This window comes from Trichechus manatus, unplaced genomic scaffold (genome assembly GCF_000243295.1).
Source record: "Trichechus manatus latirostris isolate Lorelei unplaced genomic scaffold, TriManLat1.0 scaffold00151, whole genome shotgun sequence".
NCBI classification, from domain to species: domain Eukaryota; kingdom Metazoa; phylum Chordata; class Mammalia; order Sirenia; family Trichechidae; genus Trichechus; species Trichechus manatus.
In genome coordinates this window covers 5,531,768-5,547,507 of record NW_004444087.1, presented here as the reverse complement: position 1 = coordinate 5,547,507, position 15,740 = coordinate 5,531,768, and the positions used below count along the sequence as shown (strand labels likewise).

The following is a 15,740-nucleotide window of genomic DNA, read 5'->3' as shown; positions in this document are numbered from 1 at the left end:
GCCACGCGGCCTCCTCTGCCCTGCGACGACTGCGCCGAGCGCGGGCTCGGGCTCTCCTTCCCCCGCGCTGGCGGCGTGGGTGCCGCGACCTCCGCCTTGTCGCGGGCCCTGAGCGAGGGCGAGCTGGGCTTCTGACGGGGAGAGAGGCAGAAAGGGCACGGAGGGAGTGGAGAGGGCGACAGAGAGAATGACAGAGCGACAGGGAGAGATGGACAGAGACAGAAGCCAAGAGAGGTGGAATAGAGAGGAGAGAGACCGGGAAACCAGAAGAGATTGAGAATCCGAGAGAAGGCGCGCAGAGACACACAGGCAGGGAGTAGTGAGACACCGGTGGAGCCAGGGAGATGTTAGGCAGACAGAAGGAGACAGGGAGATAGAGGAAGAAAAGAGAGACAGGGAGAGGACAGACAAGAGGAGGAGCACAGATCGAGGGTGAGAGAACGGGCGGGTAGGGTAGGGGGAGAGAAGGAGAGGGGGCTTTCACCGGGCCCAGACGGGGGCTGCCAGTCCCGGAGCATCGCGCACACGTTCCCGCCTGCCCTGCCTCTGCCTCTCCTGAGTGTCCACCTTCTGGCCTCAACAGTGCAGCTCATGCAAGGTTCTCGGCATGCAAAACACAAGAGGGACGGAGCGGTGGGGGGGTCTGGAAGGGAGGAGGCACCAGGATGGGCACCGGGGCTGCGTCATCCCCGATGGGACGGACGATTCCCGGCACAGAGAAAAGAGGGCTGGCGCCGGGAGGTCGGGCCACCGCCAGCCCGCCAGGCCAGGCCCCCCAGCGCATGGGGTGGTCGAGGGGATGGAGGGGCACACGGCACACAGATGGGGGTGGGGCAGGGTGGGACAAGTGAACTCAAAACTGAACCGAAGAAAGGGAGGAAAAACAGAAATAAAAAACAAAATCCACAAATGTCATTAGATACCGAAATCAAAAACAATGTCTGATCTCCTGGGGAACTGACATTTTTCTGTTAATATTTTTCTTTCTTTGTTTTCCGGCCCTGCAGAGAGCTGTGGAGCTGTCAGTAGCACCCGACTGCCTTTCTGTTTCTCTCTTTTCCTTTCTTTTTTTTTTTTTTTTAAGTTCTGATTTTTAAGTCCCTCTTGGTTAACGTCCACTTACCAATAAAGTGGCACTTCCTCCTTTAGTAGGTAAGGTGTGTAAGAGAAGGGAAAAGTGTGGTAGCATAAGTTCATCATTAGATTCACAAAAATGCAAGAGAGATAGAGAGAGAGAGAAAAAAACGCAACCACCCCATTCTAGGCCTGAGAGGAGGCCACGCTGCCTCTGGAGGAAGGACTGGCAGTGCCTGGCTCCTTGGGCCTGAGCAGGCACCTCTTGGGTGACCGCAGGATAGAGATATCAAGTGTTTTTTCCAAAAGTGGAATTAGACACAAGGACTGGGATATAGAAAACCAGAAAGGGCACCAGGTACCATCGAAAGGGCCCTGGTTGGGAACCAGGGGTCTAAGCCTGCCACTACCTCGCTGAATGACCCTGGCCAAGCCACATCTTCATTCTGGGCCTCAGTTTCCCCATCCACAAAATGAAAGGGTTGGGCTTTGCTTTCTGATGTCTCCTCCAGGTCAAATATTCCAGAATTCTCTGCATGCCCCCTGAGTACCCTCTCCCATCCCCCTCCCTCCACAGACTGACCCCTCCTCCTGTCTGTGGGGCCTCTATCTGGTAACAGATGATGGCACTTGTTTTCTCCCCCACCCAAGTTGACTGTGACCACCTCCAGTGCAGATCGGGTTCGGAATCAGAGACCTTGGCACCTAGCAGGGCCTCACTACTGTTTGCTGAGGAAGAAATGCTGTTATGAGGACCAGGGCCAAACCAGGGAGTCCTGGAAAGGGGCTGGGTCCAGATCCCTGTCTTTGGAACACTCTTTGGATGAGAGGACAAAACTAGCTGGCACCTCTCAGGGCAACTTGCTGCCAGGGACTAGGAAGGGGCATGGTTTCCTTGGCATGACTCTGGGTGCTTCCTGCAGGGGGGCTGAGTGGTGCTGAGGTCTCTCTCTGCAAGCCTGGATCAAGCCTGGGCATGGAGAGGTAGAGCCAGGAGGTCAGCTCCACTGTTGGACAGGCACAGCCAGCTTGTGACTGGTGGCTGAAGCAGCCAATGGACACCGGCCATAGTGGGTAAGAACAGCTGCCCAAAGCCGGTGAGGTCATGAACACCTCTCCCAGGAAAGCTGGTATCTCTGGGGCAGAGACAGGTATAAGTGGGCAGAGTGAATATTACCTGGTACTGAGTTGCCTCTCTGAGCTCTCTACCCCTGACTCTCCTGATCACCAGCTCACCCTCACCCTAGGCTAGGAGAGATGGAGGGTGAATTAGTAGCCATGGCCCCTCTGAGATGGCAGTTCTATTTTCAAAGGACAACACCAGGGAACCCTTACCCTCCAACATACCCCTTCCCCCAAGTAGGTGGCCAGTGCCTCACAGCTCCCAAGCCCCTAGCACTAGCATCCCCTTCCCTTCAGAGGAGGCAAATAAGAAAGACGTCACCAGGCTCTTCAAATGTCCAGTTTCTGCCTTATCCCTGGGTTGTCAAACAATGTGAAGGGAACTAGGTGGGTGAGTGGGCACCTAAGGAACCAATGCATAGGAACCCATAACCCAAGGAGTCACTATGTCCCTCCTCCAAGAAGCCTTTGCTTGCTCCTTTGGTCAGGGGAGGCAGCAAGGCAAGTGGGGAGAGTGCTAACGTTGGGAACCAGGACCTGGATGTGAATCCTGGCTCCAACCCGGAATCTGGTTCTGAGCCAGCCACTTCTGATTCAGAGAAGGGGCCAGCAGTGGAAGAGGAAGACCAGAGGCAATGAGGTTCCTTCCCATGGGCCCTGCAGAACTCCATTTCCTACTGTCTTGGGCTGGAAGTGAGGTGGGAATGTTAGGAACAAAAAGGGTCTGGGTTGGATGGATGCTCATCCCCATCATGTTGCTGCCCCTAACCATTCAGGTCCAAGCCTTGGGCCCAGATCCTCTGTGCTGACCTAGACACTCCCTGCCTGGCATGTCGTGATGTCCAAGCACTTCCTCACTTCCCTGACAAGCCAACTGGCCAGCCACAGCCCAAGATGATAGTAATGGGCAAAGTGGAACACCCTGGAATCAGTCCTGATGCCAGTTTGCTGTGGGACCTTAAGGAGGTGAACTAACTCTGGGGGCCTCAGTTTCCCCATTGGTAAAACGGGAATACATGGGGACTTTGCTGGATAGGCCTGTGTGGGGGTTGGGAGGTTTTTTTCAGAGTACAACTGACTTGTGGTCCCTTCCCAGGCCAACAGGGTCAGAGCAGTGCAGGAAGGCCCCATGGAGCATCCCTCAAGTGCTAGCATGGCAGAGGATGGAAGGAAGGTGCTTCTGGGTAGAAGGCAAATTGAGCCTTCCCTGAGGGACAAGGAAGGAGGCATCTAGAGCCAGTTTCATGTCCCTCTCCATCCACCCATCCAGCTCCTGAGAAGGGGTCACCATGAGCCTGCCAAAGGGGCAAGCCTTATCCTCAGCTTGGATAGGTCTCATTCGTCCCAGGAATTAAGGGAAGAGCCAAACCTAGAAACCATGAGATTTCACAGCTGGACAGGACTGTGGTGGCCAGAGGCCTCCAAACACCTCCTCCGGGAAACCTGCTCTTTGTGACTCCCGCTCCTCTTGCCTGGGTTGCCTTATCCCTGGGTTGTCAGAGTGTAAACGGAACTAGGTGAATGACTGGGTGCTTCAACAGCAATGGATAGTAGCCCATAACCCAAGGAGTCACTGCATCCCTCCTCCTAGAAGCCATTGCTTGCTTCTTTAGTCAGGGGAGGCAGCAAGGCAAGTGGGCAGAGTGCTAACGTTGGGACCTAGAAGCAAATCCCAGCTCATAGCCTGGCTAATGTCTATTGCATCTTTACCCTCAGCTCAGAGGCTGTCTCCTCCAGGAAGCCTCTCCTGACCCCCAGGCTGAGTCAGCTGTGCTCCTCTGTGATCCCATAGAACCTGCGTGCCTTCATTCAATATGGACTCTGGACCAGGCCCTGTGCTGGGGCTGGAGCTACTGTGACGAGCAGGGGTGCCTCTCTTCTACACTTGACCTTTCCCCTCTCATTATTCCGAGTGATCTTTGTTGGTCCTCCAGCCTGCGACGTGGGGCTCTGACCCAGGTCAGCCTGCCTCTCTCCTGGCTGGGACACTCAGGTGGCATGGCACAGAGGTGGTGCTCAGCAAGGGCTTGTTAGTGTGTGCGTGAATGAGTGAGGAAATAAGTGAAGGAGGACCTTGCCTGCCTCAGCCCTGCTCCCAGGATCCCCTGTACTCCTGGGTGCTATTTGCTACCTGACATCTTTTCCTTTGCTCTTGTAAGAGATTTTTGAGGGTCAAGGGGGAAACACAGCAGAAGAGAGTGGCAAGGGGTAGTGTGCTCACCTGATCCCAAACTCTTAAGGACAAGAACAAGTAAGCATCTGTCAGGGCTCGGACCACTAGCTCCCTCTAGCTCAGCATTCAAGCATCTCACTTCTGGTTCCTTGAACGATCAGGCACTCCTTAAGGGTGGGGCCTGGACTCTCCCATCAGGCTGGACAGTCTCCCCTGTAGGACCAGCAGCACTTTCTCCCTTCCTGAGGAACAATTTCCTTGCCTGCCCTCCCAGCACCACCCAGAACTGAGGAGAATTTTCTGAGTAGGTGAACTCCCCAGGACCCAGGACCTGCCTCTGGGGTCAGCACTGGGCCGGGATTTGAGACCAGACAGCTGGGCCTTCCCTTTTCAAAGCTGAGAATGGAGGCCTACTGAGCCTCACAAGGGTTGATACGCCAAACTTCAGGCAGTACAGAAAGCAGTTTAAAGGGGCAGGGGTGGGAAGGTGGGGTCCCTGAGGGTCTACTTGATACCCTCAGTGTGGCTGAATGAGCACACATCCCAGGACCTGGGCCTGGCTCTGCCACAATACCCTGGGAGGCCCTGGCACCTGCTGGCTGTCCCTTCTTGCTCATTTTGCACCGAGGGACCACATTAAGCTGCTCAAATCCACAAGATGGGAAGGCTGCCAGGGACTGAGGGAGCCCCTGTCTGGGTGGGGTAGTAGGGGAGAGTTCAGAGGTCTGAGCCCCAGGCAGCAGTGGGTGAGCTGCGAGTCCTGTCCAGCCCCACACTGCGCCTCAGACTTTGCTAAGTGCAGCATCTGCCCCTGGCCAGCCCACCCCCTACAGTTAAACTATCATCGCTTTCAAAAGATTCACCAGGTTCGGCCCTGGCACCAGCAGCTGTTCCAGAGCCCTGCTGCTAGGATCTTGAGCTCTGTCCTCCCGCCAGGGAAGGACCCAGGGAAGCTCAGAGCTCAGCTTGGCCCAGCAGGCCCAAGGGGGTGGGATGGGGCTCTTTCCTCATGCCCAACCTCAACCAGAACTTCCTCCAGGCTCTGGAGGCCTAGAGGCCCCTCTGCCATTGCGATGGCCCAAGGGGGCCCTCTGAAGGCCAGCGGGGTGACCAAAGCCCAGGGGCTGGCAGGGGTGAGGGGCTTAGCAGTTACTCAGAAAACAGAAATCAAATTGGCTCAACCGCAGCATACCGTTCGGGAAGGGAACACGAACTCGGACCGCTAAACCACACAGATATGCATTCGGACAACAAAATGAGAAAGAGAGGGCATGAAGAATGGGGGAAGGGTGGAGAGGGAGAAGGAGGGACAGGAGAGTGGAAAGGAGGGAAGAATGAACCAGAAACGTTGTTGGGAAAGTCAAGGAAACCAACCACAAACCAGGAAACACAGCTTTGTAGCTCATTTGGAGAAAATGCAAGTTACAAATGAGTAGTCACTAAAATAAAGAAAGAAAAGGGAGGGAGGGGGAGAAAACCAACCAGAGTAAGATTGAGAGAGAAAAAAACCACATTCAAACCAAGCGGAGTGGCGGGGCTTATCTGGAGATGGGAGGGAGCAGCGCGCAGCTGAGCCGGGGATACCTACCTTCTCAGTGGTCAGGGACAGGAATGCAATAATAAAAAAGAAAAGAAGGTCTCCGCATTGGGAATGCAGAATGGGCGAAAGACAGTGACTCCAAACTGCACTCCCCCCTGAGCCTTCTGGTTGCCCCAGGGATGGGAAGGGGCTTTTGCTCAGCCATCTCTATCTGCTTTTTTTTCAAACCACGGGCTCCAATAGCCAAGCTTTCTTTAATTCTTGAAACAACAGAAAACCTCCAGAGGGCATGCAGGAAGCAGCTGATGGAAGCAGAACCACAGTGGGCTGAACAAGGAGCTGGCAGGGTGGGGAGAGAGATGGAGAAGAAGAAATAGAAACAGAAAGAAATAGAGAGACAGGGAGAGAGGGGGAAAGAGAGACAGACAGACAGAAACGAAGACAGAAGGAAACAGAGACCAAGAGACAGAGACAGGAAGAGAGCGAGAAAGGTGGACGCGGACAGAAAGAAAGCTGTTTACAAGGCCAATCCAAGAGGACAGATGGGGCGGAAGGGGAACTGTGATTTTAAAAGGGAAGGCAGCCACAGACTCAATTTGGAGGACTAATCCTGCCTCAACTCAGCCCCATGCCTGGCCTCAGCATCATTTTAGTAAAATCCATCCCTCTCGTCTTTGGCTTTGCATCGGGAAACAAGAGGAGCATCCTGGAAGACATGCCAAGGCATCCCCCTATTCGGACTCCCTGACTCCAGCTGCGGGTCACTGCCCTTTCCTGGGGAGAGGTGGTGCAGGTTAGGGAGTGCCATGGGCATCTCTTCTTGGGGACACCCTAGGCTGCCCATTTTGTGATGATATTTGGGCCAGAGAATTTCCCTGGACCTTACTCCGGAGCCATCTCTGTCACTCTTGCCCAATGGTGTCACCTCTGAGGCTTCTCTGACACTTCTAATCCTAGGGACAAGTGGAGCAGGGCAGATGGCCCAATTTCTAGTTTCTAAGACTACAAACTCTGCACACCCTTTCTGGCCAGTGTGCTGGGCCTCGGGGAGAGCAGGGCTAGCACCAGTCTGTGCTCTTGGGGGCCGGAGGGAAGTCACTGAAGGCGCCAGGGGAGACTGGATGGCAGGACTTGTCCCATGAGGTCTCCTGCTTGGCATCTATTCATCCTCATGTCGTGTGACCCGAGCAAGTCCCTTCCCTCTCTGTGCCTCATCATTTCCCCAGGTACATATAAACCATGAGGTCTTAGGGTTCCCTAAGTCAGCAATCATACAGAGTGGGCTTGTATAACGTGGGGCCCACCTGTGCCCAGTCTCTCAGTGTGGACAGGCCCAGTGCCGGGGAGTTGAGAGAGCTGGGAGCATGCCATGGACATCTGGAGGGGAGCCCAGGGGTAGGCAGGAGCTGAAACAACCAGCATCCACCAGCCAAATCCTTTTCCCCCTGCTCAGGGCCCTTGGAGTATGCTTTCTATCCCATGACCCTCTTCATGAAGGTCATCTTGAGGCCAGAGGGCTGGGGTCTACTTTGGAATCTATCTCTAAATAGCTGTGTGACCTTGAACCAGCCACTTGACCTCTCTGTGCTGCAGTTTTGCCTTCTGTAAGCATGAGAACCCAGAAAGTCCTTTGGGGTTCAGCCCTGGCCTGGGATGGGACAACAAAGAGATGCAGTGGGAGCTACCCCACTGTCCTCAGTCTCAAGAGCAGGATGGACTTTTTCTGTCGCCTGGAGCCTCTGACTTTGAGGCCCTCCCTCACCTAAGCTGAACTCTCTCAGCTGCCTTTAGCCTCCTCTGGCTCTCAGGCCTGACACTGAAGGTGCCTACCTGCCTCTCCCTTCCTGTCCCCATCATGCCCAGATTCCTGAGTCCTTCTCAGCCATGTTATATCAGACTGAACTGAGGGGATATAGGAAGATCACTGCCCCAGGAAGCTCCCTGTGTGACCCGGGCAGGACAAGTCTCTTCCCCTCCCTGGGTCTCTCAGCTTCTCTCCAAGGTTCATTATAAGTGAGGACACAGAAGTACAGGCTACACCACTTTTGCTAATTTGAGAGCTGAGGCAGTTCCAGTGCGGCCCTGGGACTGAGGAGAGGCTGGCTGCTGCTGCGGATTGGGCAGGAGCTGCTGATATGGGAGTCATATCTTTTTAGAGTTATCTTCCCTTTTAAATTCTGATTACAAAGGAAAAAAAATAAGTATAGGGAGAGGTACGTATATGATTAATGTTCATTTGAAATTCAAAAACCATCTCTGCATTTACGAGGAAAGGTCCCCACAGTAACACGCACAAAAGCAAAATTCTAGAACAACACAGAAGATAGAAAAATACAGAGAGGTAGCTTGCATTTCTGTACATTACAAAAGGAGAAAAAAGTAAGAAAGAAAAAGGAAATACGAACAAAAACAAAATAACAGGAAAAGTTACATAAATTTCCCCCCCTCTTCCCTTGCCTGCTAAACAAGAAATGGAATCACAATATTACCACGTTTCAAATGGGAGGCTAAAAAACAAACAAAAACATAGACTGGGTTAAAAAATGTTGAGCTTTTCTTTTTTTCGTTCGTTTCTCTCTCTTTTTTTTTTTTTAAAGGTAGTGTCCAAGAATACCACCCCCAGTACTTGTTCCCAAAGACATTTCTTGTTACTTGGCAAAGACTGTGACACCCCCGCCCCCATCTCACCTCCCTGGATCTGAGGGAGAACTCGCCTCATTAATTCCACAGGAAGCCTTTCCAGGAGCAGAGAGGAGGCCAGTGAGGGAGACCGAGCGCAAGGGAGAGACCAGGGATGTCCTCAGGTACCAGATCTCCCAGGGCCCAAAGCTTCCGGGTACGATTTGGGGACCATGCTTTGTGAAAGGTATAACAAAATGCTGTCTCCTAGAACACTCCCCAGGGAAATGCCAAAACGGAGTCCCACTTTGGAGGCAGACAAGATTTGGGTGCTGCCGAGGCTTCCTCCCTGAGGCCAAAGGCTAGGTTCCCTTCCCTGGCTGCTCTCTTCTGGGGGTCTAGCTAGTTGCTGTGGCCATTTTGTCTGCACATGCCCAGGGCCCTGGGTGGGGTGGGAGGATTCATTTGCTCAGTGCTCCAGGGCTGGGGAAAGGACCAGGAGCGACAAGGGGCCTCCTTTCAGCCCTGGCTTGAAGAAAACCTGGGGATCTGTGCCTCTCAGGAGGCTACAGGAGGATGTGGAGCTCCGATGAGAAGATGTTTGGGGCACTGTGCCATTAGGGCTCTGTGCCAACGGGGTGGGGGTGGGTGCACCCTCTTCTGGGTTTGCCCAGGTCAGGCTATCATCTCGGGGGTCTGTGACTCAGCCCAGCACCAGTCCTGGCCATGGCTGCGCTCAGCTACCTGTGGGCCTTCTGCTGCCCCAAGACAGATTCAGGGCATCCGTGTGATCCTCCTCACATGACCCAGACAGGCCCTGCAGAGCCCAGGAGCCTGGTGCCTTGTCCAAAAGCGACAGTCTAGAGACAAACAGTGTCCTTAAATAAAAATTAACCTTGAGACCAAGAGTGTTTGCCAGCTGCCCTTGGGTTTCCTCTCTGAGAAGGAAGGGTGTTTGAGAAAAGAAAGGAAGTGAAAGGAAACAGCCAAAAACCAAAATGAAACTGACCAACACAAGTACATATCTGCTGCTGAGACCTGAGGTCTGGGGAGGAGCAACTCTCCCCCTCCCTGCTGGGGCGTCTGGGGCAGTCTGCGGGTCTGGGGAGAAACCTGCAGGCCACCCCACCCCAAGCCCCCTGTGCCCACCCAGTGTCCCTGCCAGTAACTCTGTACTCTGCAACCAACAGACAAAAGACAGTGTGGACCTCCCCTGGGGCCTGGGAGACCCCCACCACCTGGCCCAGTCGGCCCACCTGCAGCTGGGGAAGGCTGAGTGCCAGTCCCTCTGCCAGCACCCACCTGTGGGTCTGGAGGAGTCTGTGCCCCTCCTGGAGGACAGGTGGGGACAGTTTTAGGGGCAATGTTGGTGTGGAGTCTCTGAGGGAGCAATGGGCTCAGGGAGGTGCCTTAGTGGGGATGAGCCAATGGAAGTTTTGAGACATCTGTCCAAGTGTGGGAAGGACAGATTCTCCTTGGCGCAGCTCAGTGGCAGCCAGGGGACTGAGATGGGGGAGGGGTCCAAAAGAAGGGGAGGAGGAAGGCTCAGAGAGGGGAAAAGGTGTGGTGAGGAGAGGGAGGCTCAGGGCCCAAGTGCGACCCCGGGGAGATCTTGTCTCTTGAATCCTGCTCCTGACTGTGACCCCTACCAATGTCCATGGAAGCCCCCTCCCACCCCAATACGCGTTGGGGGATGCAGGAGAACTGGGTTCCTCCTCCGCTTTGCGTCCAACTTGCTAAACAGTAGTCAGCCTTTCTCTGGCCATCAGCTTGCCAAGCTCAAGGGGGTCCGAGCCGGCAAGCCCCCTCGCATGAACACTAGTACCAGGTGAGCGCGCAGACCAAGCACTCGGCGCCGCATCCGGGCCAGGACGCCCCCCGCGGCGCGAAGCCGGTCGGGGAGGGAGGGGAAGCTGCCGGCCGGCCGGAAGGAGGCGTGAGCGTCCCGCTCCTCCCCGCTCCACGCCCCTACCCTCCGGCGGCCGGCCGCTGCGCGGCAACGCTACGGACAGCGAAGCGTACGTACATCGGGCGGGGTGTGCGCTAGGCCCGGGCGGCCCCCGTGCGCTCCGCTCCGCTGCCCGCTGCTGCCGTTCTGCTGCGGCGACCCCCATCCGCTGCCGCCAGACGGGGAGGGCGACCTGCTCCCGCTGGACCGCTGACTGCCCGTCCTCCGCCCGTCGTCTCGGTACCTGGGGCTCAGCCTGAGCGGATAGGGTACAGGGGGAGCCGGCGTTGGACGCCCACTCTGGTTGGACGCCCACTCTGCAAGCGGCTGTTCCTGGCACGAGGGGCCGGCCCCACCCGCTCTTCCACCCATGTAGAGACAGCAAGGCCCCGCGCAGCAGGGAAACCACCCGGATTGAGCCAGCCCTTTTATGCCTTGATTTCCAGTTCAGGATCTAGGGCACCTTCCTTCCCCACCCCAGCACCCAGGTCGTGGTGGGCACCAGCACTCGTGTGGTAAACGCACTGATTAAATGAGGTCCTGTCCACCAGCCCCGCCCCCGCCTCTACCCCCACCTCAGCCGAAAGCCAAGCTGACACCTAGAGGCACCCAGTGGCCCAGCGCCTACCTGCTGGGTGATCGGGAATCACTGTAGTGGGAGGAGAGGGAGGGGCTGTGGGAGCTGCCGCTGCTGTGGCGATGGGACCTCCGGCCTGGGGACTCCCCGTGCAGCCTGGCACAGAGGAGAGAAGTCAGCCTGTACCCAAGTTCCGCCCACCTTGGGCCCCAAGTTGCTGGACCTCCACACGGGAGTCCCAGTGAAGGCTGGCAGGGGGGTCCTGCTGCCCCAATATCACAGGCTCCTACCCAGGGCACATAAGGAGGTGCTGGGCACAGAGCCAGCTAGTCCATCTGGGCCATCTGTGAGAATTAGGAAAAGGTTTCTAGACTGCGCCAGCCCCACACTGGGGCTCACTGACCTCGCTCGGCCCTCAGATGGTGCTTTGTGAAGGAACTGCCAGCCACATGTGGTGGCCCTGCCTGGGGGAGTCACAGGACTGAGCTGGGCTTTACAGCCAAATGACCTTAAAAGAACTCTAGGATGGGAGACAAGAGACCTGGTTCCAGTTCCAGCTCTGCCACTGACCTGCTGGGGATCCTTGGCTTCCTCTCTGGGTCTCAATTTTTCCATCTGGGCAAGGGGGACAGCATGAGCTATCTTTAAAGCCTGATTCTGTGATTCTACAAGTCCAGGTTTGCTGTGTGTGTTTGAGGGGGGTGGGGGGCTGGCTGGAGAGTGGGGGAGGGTGCTCACCTCTTCCTCTCTTTGTTCTTCTCTTTTCTTTTGCTCTTGGGGCTTCGAGATCTGCAGATAGCAGAGACCACAGTGACCCCAAAGTCTGAGCAGGACAGGGGAGGGTGTGGTCTTTGAGCTTCAGAGCTGGGCTGTACCCAGGCTGCAGATCTGAGATTTGTTCCTCTCTGGGGGCTAAATCACGCCCCCCTACCCCCCCGGGTACCTTCCACTCTGTCAAGGCCGGGCCCTTCCTTCTTCTATAAGTCCTGGCCCCATGATCGCCTCCTGCCCGGGCCCCCACTGCTGCTCCCTCTGGGAGTGCCATAGGTGGGGTGGCCATGGCTCCAGAAGGAGGGGGATGTTGCTTGCAAGTCTGTCTGCCTCAGGCCTCCGGTCTCTGGGCCAGGTATAAAGGGTGGTTCCCTTGCCTTCTGGCATGGCCCTTGGGACAGGCCCTCTAAAGAGCAATGGTGGTGGGGGTGGCCCCGCCATACCTCATTTGTGCCCTCCTGTGTCCCTGGCCCCCTCAGATGAGGCCTCTCAGACTGTGGCCCAGCCCCGGGCCAACTCACCAGGGGTTTGGGAAAGAAATGCTTTCCTTTGGGCACAATCTCTTTGCTTTTGAGGAACTCCTCTGGATCCATATCCAGTGCTCCCCCAAAGCTTACATCTCACCCTAGGCTGCTCTCTGAGGCGGGCTCCACAGCCCAGCTCCTTCTGCCTTTGACAAAAGGATTGAGAAGGTTCTGACTAGGCCTCTAAGGTCTCACCCCACCCTAGTCCCCGTAGGTGTCTCAGCCCCTTCTCTCTGAGCCACCAGATTCCTGCTCAGTCCCTCCAGGGCTGAGGAGCCTCCTTTTGACCCCAGGACCCCAAGGTGATGCTAAGAAACACAGAGATGTGTTTCCCACTGGAGCAGAGTGGGTGGGGGGGCAGGTCTGAAGGACAGAGGTTTGGGTTGTGGAACCCACTTTGCCTGCTTTGGGCCTCAGTCTCCCTATCTAAAGCTGTTCTGGCCCATCTCTAGGTCCCTTCCAGGACTGAGTCAGCTGGCCAGGGGGTCTGGGTAAGCTAAAGGCGACCACAGGGGGGCAGTAGGGGTCCACACTGGCCCATACCGGGGAGGGGCACATGGGGGGAATCAGGAGGGGCAAGATTAGGTGTTTTTTAGGCGCTTCCCCCTACCTAGCAAGTGGCCTTGGGCAAATCCCCACTGCAGGGATGGGACTGGGGGCTCTGCCCATCCTCAGGGCTGCCAGGGAGGGGGTGTGGATGAGGTGCCACACTGGGGATGTGACTGCCCCAGAGCTTCCTTCCCTCCATGCCCAGAGTTTTCTACCTTCTCAGCATCCCTCATCTCTGTCCTCCTTGGCCACCCTGCCTCTGTTTGGACTCCTGCCTGCCACCCCTGGCCCTCCCCTGCCCTAACCCATCCTGAATAAGTCACTGTCCTGCTCAGAGCCCCAAGCTGGCTCCCAGCCCCACCTGAGTAGAGGCCAGCTCCATAACCTAGCACTCAGGCTTGCTAGGGGTTGGCACTTGCCCCCCAGAAGCCCCACCTCTAGCCACAGCTCGCCCACCTGGCCTTCCTAGCCCACTGAGGTCCTCCTGCCTGGCATGTCCTTCCTCTGCAAATTCAGGGTCCTGATGCTTCTGGCTTCCCAACTGGCATCTCCCCAGACACACCCCTTGGACACCTGCCATGTTGTCTGGAAATTCTTGCGGCCACAAGTCAGCACAGGGCTTGAGTCAACTCACAGCTGACTCATGGGGCAGGCAGGAGTTGCAAATGATTGGCCTTCATTTTCCCCCCACCCCCAATCCCATGCCTGGCTCTAGGGAGGAGCCCCTCCCACAACTCTCTCCCATCACTGCTTCCTTCCTGAAGGGGAGCGCTAGCCTCTGTCCACATCCTCCCTTGTCACCCCTCCGCAGGGCACCGCTCACCTGTGCCTTCTCTTCCTCCGGGACCCAGAATCAGACCTGCAGGGTGATAAAGAGACTCTCTTGAGCCCACCTGGGTGGCCTGGTGAACACCAATCCTGTTCAATCCTTAGCTCACTTAGCTCCACCCAAGGAAGAGGAAGCCCCAGGGGAGGGAAGGGGGAAGAGTGAGGGTACCTGTCTCGGCGGTGCTTCTTCACACTCTTCTTCTTCTTGCGCAGGGGTGAGGAGCTCCCACAGCTGCGGGAACAGAGAGGGTGGGCTCTAGTGAGGCTGGGGCCCTGGAGGGGGGCAGCTGGGAATGGTGGGAAGCCTGGGAGCTTGGTGTATTGAAGCTGGAAAGCCCAACTGCCCCTTGTATAGAAGGGAACTGAGGCCCTGAGGGCCTAGAAGGACCCTAAGGGTGGTTGATGGACCTTGCCTACATTGTCCCCCAGTCACCCTTCGAGCCCATTTGGCATTGTAACAGAGGACTGTTTCAAACCAAAAGGTTAGAGACTCTGCTGGTAGAATTTTGGCATCCGTGGGGGGAAGGCTGGCACGTTGATGGTGCCAGGTTCTGAGGGTCCAGGCCTCCTGCCTCTGGGGAATGGACTTGGAGTCTCTCCCACCCGCAGACATCACCCACCCTGGGCCCCACCTGGCCCCTACCCCCTTCATCACTGACCTGCACTCGGAGCCTAGTCTTCTCTTTTTGCTGAGGGTGGGTGCCCGGGGAGAAAGGACAGACAGACAGATGGAGAGGGTTAGTTAGGCCGCTGACCCCTGCCAGCGTCTCAGCTCAGGACAGAGGAGGAGGGCATATCTGTGGGGAATCACAGATGAGGCCCAGCCAAGCCCCTCCTCCCCAGGCCACTCATGTGGTGGCAGTGGGTTCAAGACCCCCAGGAGGAGGGAGGAGGGGGGCCTGAGAGCAGCTGGATAGTAACACGTGGGCCGGTCGGGTCCGTGTGTCCAGTTCTGGGGGCAGATGAGTGAAGAGCGGGATGACCCAATAAGGGGAGGGGCCTTGGTGAAGGGGAGGGGCCCAGCGAAGGGAAGAGGGTTGAGCGGAGGGAGGGGCTCCGCGAGGGCTCACGGGCGTTGTGTGGGTGTCCTTCGTGGCAGAGAGATGGGCGCCCCCCGGAAGGGGCCCCACCGCCCCTCCAGCCCCCTGCGGGCCCGCAGGCCTCTCACCGGCTCCTCCGGTGGCCGCCTTTCTTCTTCTTCTTCTTCTTGGGAGGGGGCGATGCTGAGCTGCTGGACCAGTGCTTGGTCCTGGGCGAGAAGGGCCGGGAGGAGGGGTGAGGGGCGTCCGCGGGCCCGCGCCCCCGCCCCGCGCCCGGCCGCCGCTGACCTGTACCCCCGCTGCCCGCGGTAGTAGGCGGCCGGGCAGTCGCAGTCTAGCGGGCCGTCGTCCTCCTCGAAGGGTGCGTACTCCAGGCCCTGCTCGGCGCCCTCGGTCAGCCGCGGGGTCTCCGCCACGCTGCCGGCGACAGGGACGCTCACCACCCGCCTTCCGCCGGGCGGCCCCGGCTGCCCCTCTCCGCGCCCACACAGGCGCCGTGGCCTTTCCCGGCCTGCAGCCCCGGGTCGGACCCGCAGGTGCGTGGCCCGTCCTGCAGGGCCAGGCGGAGACGGGGGTGTCGAAGTGCAAGCTTCCGTTATAGGCCCCAGCCTCGATGGTGCAATAATTCCCCAAAGAGAAGGAAGAGCCCCAGCCCCTCCCCCTGCCTTAGCCCCCCTTTTTAAGTTCTCACCTTCTGAATCCCCTTCTGCTTAATGAGGCATCTCCCCTCACTGGGCCCCTTCTGTCGCTGAACCTTCATCCTTCAGTCCCATTCTTTGAGCCCCTCCCCTCACTGAGCCCCGTCATTGATCTCGGTCCCCCTTTACCCCGCCGACCTATTCCCCGACCCCTTCCCCTCACTTAAGCCCCATGCCCCCTCACTGAGCCCCTTCCCCATCACTTAGCTCCACCTTGCTGAACCCCCCTGCCCCATCTCTGTCCTCCCTTAATCCACTGTCTCCCTCCAGCCCCCTC

At 57.2% G+C, this 15,740-nt stretch overlaps 1 protein-coding gene across 1 annotated transcript in view; it reads right to left on the bottom strand.

Annotated features, from left to right (window-relative positions):
- The window catches only part of SRRM3 (serine/arginine repetitive matrix 3), a 56,881-nt gene that overhangs the window by 3,585 nt on the left and 37,556 nt on the right, over positions 1-15,740 (bottom strand). Inside the window, exons 4-12 of the mRNA XM_023740271.1 lie at positions 15,054-15,182; positions 14,894-14,974; positions 14,385-14,414; positions 13,895-13,957; positions 13,721-13,756; positions 11,792-11,842; positions 11,105-11,209; positions 10,555-10,732; positions 1-131 (exon numbers count right to left, since the gene is read on the bottom strand). The exon at positions 1-131 is cut by the window's left edge and continues 249 nt beyond it. Of these exons, the coding sequence (XP_023596039.1) occupies positions 1-131; positions 10,555-10,732; positions 11,105-11,209; positions 11,792-11,842; positions 13,721-13,756; positions 13,895-13,957; positions 14,385-14,414; positions 14,894-14,974; positions 15,054-15,182 (804 nt within the window). The remainder of the gene's footprint in view (positions 132-10,554; positions 10,733-11,104; positions 11,210-11,791; positions 11,843-13,720; positions 13,757-13,894; positions 13,958-14,384; positions 14,415-14,893; positions 14,975-15,053; positions 15,183-15,740) is intronic.